The 4,106-nt window shown below is 39.5% G+C and overlaps 1 protein-coding gene across 1 annotated transcript; it reads right to left on the bottom strand.

The window, feature by feature from the left end:
- Positions 1 to 2,114: 2,114 nt before the first annotated feature.
- LOC102273709 (putative olfactory receptor 8G3) lies at positions 2,115 to 3,074 on the bottom strand. Its single transcript, XM_005895427.2, has one exon. The coding sequence runs from the start codon at positions 3,066 to 3,068 to the stop codon at positions 2,115 to 2,117; it is 954 nt and encodes a 317-aa protein (XP_005895489.2). The 5' UTR covers positions 3,069 to 3,074.
- Between the last annotated feature and the right edge of the window lie 1,032 nt (positions 3,075 to 4,106).

Here is a 4,106-nt window from a genome sequence, read left to right as displayed (position 1 = left end):
TCCCCTATAACCTGTAATCTCCCCCACTCCAGCCCTCTCTCCTCAGAGTGAAGACAGTCACCATGCCCTGCCCATCCATTAGCTGCACATGGTGGGGTGTCCCTTCAGGATCTTGCTTCAGAAGTGTAAAATCCATTGAACCATTGATGTCTTTAATACTGACTTTGAGCTCTTTCTTTGATCTTCAAGCTGGGAAAGAACAGGCCTGTAGGCCTGTGGGGTTGCAGCCCAACACCTCCATTCTTCTCTTTCTTCATTTTCAACCTCTTTTCCATCCTTCCTCCTTCTTTCTCTAAGCCATTATTTAGAAAAATTACTTATAAGGCATTTTTACCACTTAATGAGGTCTGTTGTTGTTCAGTCCCTAAGTCAAAGTAAAGTGAAAATCTCTCAGTGAAAGTCCGACTCTTCACAACCCCATGGACTATACACTCCATGAAATTCTCCAGGCCAGAATACTGGAGCAAGTAGCCTTTCCCTTCTCCAGGGGATCTTCCCAATCCAGGGGTCAAACCTAGGTCTCCCGCATTTCAGGCAGATTCTTTACCAGCTGAGCCACCAGGGAAGCCCAAGAATACTGTAGTATGTAGCCTATCCCTTCTCCAGAGGATCTTCCAGACCCAGAATCAAACCAGGGTCTCTTGCACTGTAGGCAAATTGTTTACCACCTGAGTTAACAGAGAAAAACCTGTTCAGTCCCTAAGTGGTGTCCATTTCTTTGTGACCCCATGGACTATAGCATGATAGGCTTCTCTGTCCTACACTATCTCCTGGAGTTTGCTCACTCATGTTCCTTGAGTTAGTAGTATTATGTAACCATTTAATCCTCTGCCACCCCCTTTTCCTCTTACCCTCAATCTTTCCCAGCATCTGGATCTTTTCCAGTGAGTCAGATCTTCACAACAGGAGACCAAAGTATTGGAGCTTCAGCTTCAGCACCAGTCCTTCCAATGAATATTCAGGACTGATTTCTTTTAGGATTGACTGGTTTGATCTCCTTGCTGTCCAAGAGACTCTCAAAAGTCTGCTCCAGCACCACAATTTGAAAGCATCAATTCTTCAGTGCTCAGCCTTCTTGATGGTCCAACTCTCACATTGAAACATGACCACTGGAAAAACTAGTTTGGCTATATGGACCTCTGTCAGCAAAGTGATGTCTTTGCTTTTTAATATGCTGTCTAGGTTGGTCATAGCTTTTCTTCCAAGGAGCAAGCATCTATTAATTTTGTGGCTAAAGTCACTGTGGGATTTTGGTGCCCAAGAAATAAAATCTGTCACTGTTTCCACTTGTTCCCCATCTAATTGCCATGAAGTAATGGCACCAGATGCCAAGATCTTAGTTTTTTGAATGTTGAGTTTAGAAAACATTATACCACTCAATGAAATTTAAACTAGAACATAAAAATTACAAAACCCATCCAATTAAAATAAATAAATTTAAATTTAAAAAAAAGTAAACAAAAAATATTACAAAATCACAGTTATAGACCTTGTGAAATTTTAAACTTCATACTAAGGTGGTCTAATATTTAATGTAATGAAACATAATATGAAAATAAAACAGGAGTAAACTCAGGGAGACATATTTTGGCCACATGAGGCAAATAGCCAACTCATTGGAAAAGACCCTGATGCTGGGAAAGATTGAAGTAAGGAGGAAAAGGGGACGACAGAGGACGAGATGGTCAACAGTCGGATGGCATCGCTGACTCTATGGACATGAGTTTGAACTAACTCCAGGAGTTGGTGAAGGACAGGTGAGCTTGGTGTGCTGCGGTCCTTGGGGTTACAAAGAGTCAGACATGACTGAGTGACTGAACAACAACAGAGACATACAAATTTGAATGGGTCTCCTAATGGATTCATAGCTGGGGAACATTAGCTGCAACATCTTAGAATTTTTATTAATTTAAAATACTCTCCTCTATTACTTATTAGTTCTGACCTGATCTCCAAAGTATTTACCTCTCAGAGTCCAAATAACATATTAACTGGAAAACAAGTTACTAATACCTATTACAAAAGGATAAATTAAGGACAGAGGTTTCTCTATTAAATATATTCTATATAATTAAGAATTGGTATTCCTCAGCAGTCTACATGACTGATATGGATCATGATATTGGCTCTGTTCCTACATGTTTTGCACAGTCTAGAATTTTTTTCAGCGCAAATTTGACATCCCTATTCCGTAGGCTATAGATCAGGGGGTTTAGCATGGGCACAATGATGGTATAAAACACAGAGGACACTTTCCCTTGGTCCATGGAGCTGACTGATGATGGCTGCAGGTACATGAATGCAGTAGATCCATAGAAAATAGCAACAGCTGAGATGTGAGAGCTGCAGGTGCTGAAGGCTTTGGACCTGCCCTCCTTGGAGTGGATTTGGAGGATGCTGGAGAGGATGAAGATGTAGGAAGAAAGAATAACTAAGGCAGGAATCAAAATGTTAAATGCACTTAAGAATATAACCAATAATTCATTGACATAGATGCTGGAACAGGATAGCTCCAAGAGTGGAAAGAGATCACAGAAATAATGGTTAATAATATTGGTGTTGCAGAAAAAGAGTCTCAACATAAATCCTGTATGGACTGTGGATCCAGTGATGCCCAAAATATAAACTCCCACTGTGAGGCAGAAGCAGATGTAATAAGACATGGTGATGTTGTAAAGCAAGGGGTTGCAGATGGCAACATAGCGGTCATATGCCATCACAGCCAGCATGTGACTTTCTGAAATAGCAAAAATGATGAAGAAATAAAGTTGAGTCATGCATTCAGGATAGGAGATAATATTCTTCTCTGTCACGAAGCTCACCAGCATTTTGGGGGTAATGACAGTCGACTGACAGAGATCAATAAAGGACAAGTTGGTGAGGAAATAGTACATGGGGGTGTGCAGGTGAGAACTGAGCCCAGTCAGTGTGATCATGCCCAGGTTCCCCACCATCGTGACCACATAGATTCCTAGGAAGAGGAGGAAAAGGGGCAGCTGGAGTTGTGGCTGTTCTGTGAGTCCAGCGAGGATGAACTCAGTCACTGAGGAATGATTTCCAGGGTCCATTATGTTCTCAATCAGTTCTAAGTTGAAAGAGAAAATGAGATTTTATGCCCATGTGTGCATGTGTGTGAGTGTCTGTGTGTACATGTGAGTGGGTGCTGGGGAGAGTAATTTGGGAAGGTCATTATTGGATGTCTCATCAAAAGAGACTCATGATGCAGAGGTCTTCTAATTCTCTCCTGCTTCTCTGAGACAATGATCCTAGTTGAACCAGAAAAAAAAAAAATCAAACTTCTTCATGAAATTTATAATTAAGATACTTCATAAGATTTTAAGAGAAAATACTGATTGTAGATTGTTAAAATCAGGGTGAACATTACTACTGAGACCTCTGAAGACTTTTTCTTTATTCCCATAATCTTTACATATGTCTTAATGATATTCATGTAAAATGGCATGGTATTTTTATTTCACTCAGAATATGTAAGAATAGTGTGTGCTTTCTCTAATAAATTAACAGGATTCATAAATCTATGAAAAACAATTGTATTAATTTCAGCTATTTTCCTTACTAGAGTCATAACCCAAAATATTTGAAGGAATGGGAAACTATCATTTCACCTGATGTCTACAGCTTTAATGTCCCAACTTCCTTCTCCCTGGATTTTGATCCCAGAGGGCAGATACATAACTGTGTGGCAGACATCATCCTTATACCTCAGCAGCTTTTCCAGACTCAGGAACCTTCCTCCTTTATTCTAATTTTGATAATCTTGGGGGTCAGAATATAATGACCTCAGTATAGGTTATGTATTCCACCACTGTGACCAGGGGATCAGTGTGCAAAGTTTATTGCATGCAATTTGCACTTCAAGGTTGATGGAAGAGGTGATAAAACTATTTATATTCCCCCTAAATATGAGATCCATTTTTGAGGACAAATACTATGTCTCATTTATTTTGGTCTTTTTTATTAATATTATCCTGTATTTTGCAGATGTTCTTTATGGAATTCAAAGATGATAGAGATGTGGATTAGTAGAACACAAACAAAATACAAATAGAAACTTTAATTTAAATTTAGTATTGGTTAACTTTGGG

This window comes from Bos mutus, chromosome 29 (genome assembly GCF_027580195.1).
Source record: "Bos mutus isolate GX-2022 chromosome 29, NWIPB_WYAK_1.1, whole genome shotgun sequence".
NCBI classification, from domain to species: Eukaryota; Metazoa; Chordata; class Mammalia; order Artiodactyla; family Bovidae; genus Bos; species Bos mutus.
Note: the sequence above shows the minus strand (reverse complement) of the source record. Positions and strands in the feature narration are given on the sequence as shown.

What these genes read in the sequence shown, in the direction of transcription:
- LOC102273709 (XM_005895427.2), bottom strand. Translation starts at nt 3,068, where the DNA reads ATGGACCCTGGAAATCATTCCTCAGTGACTGAGTTCATCCTCGCTGGA.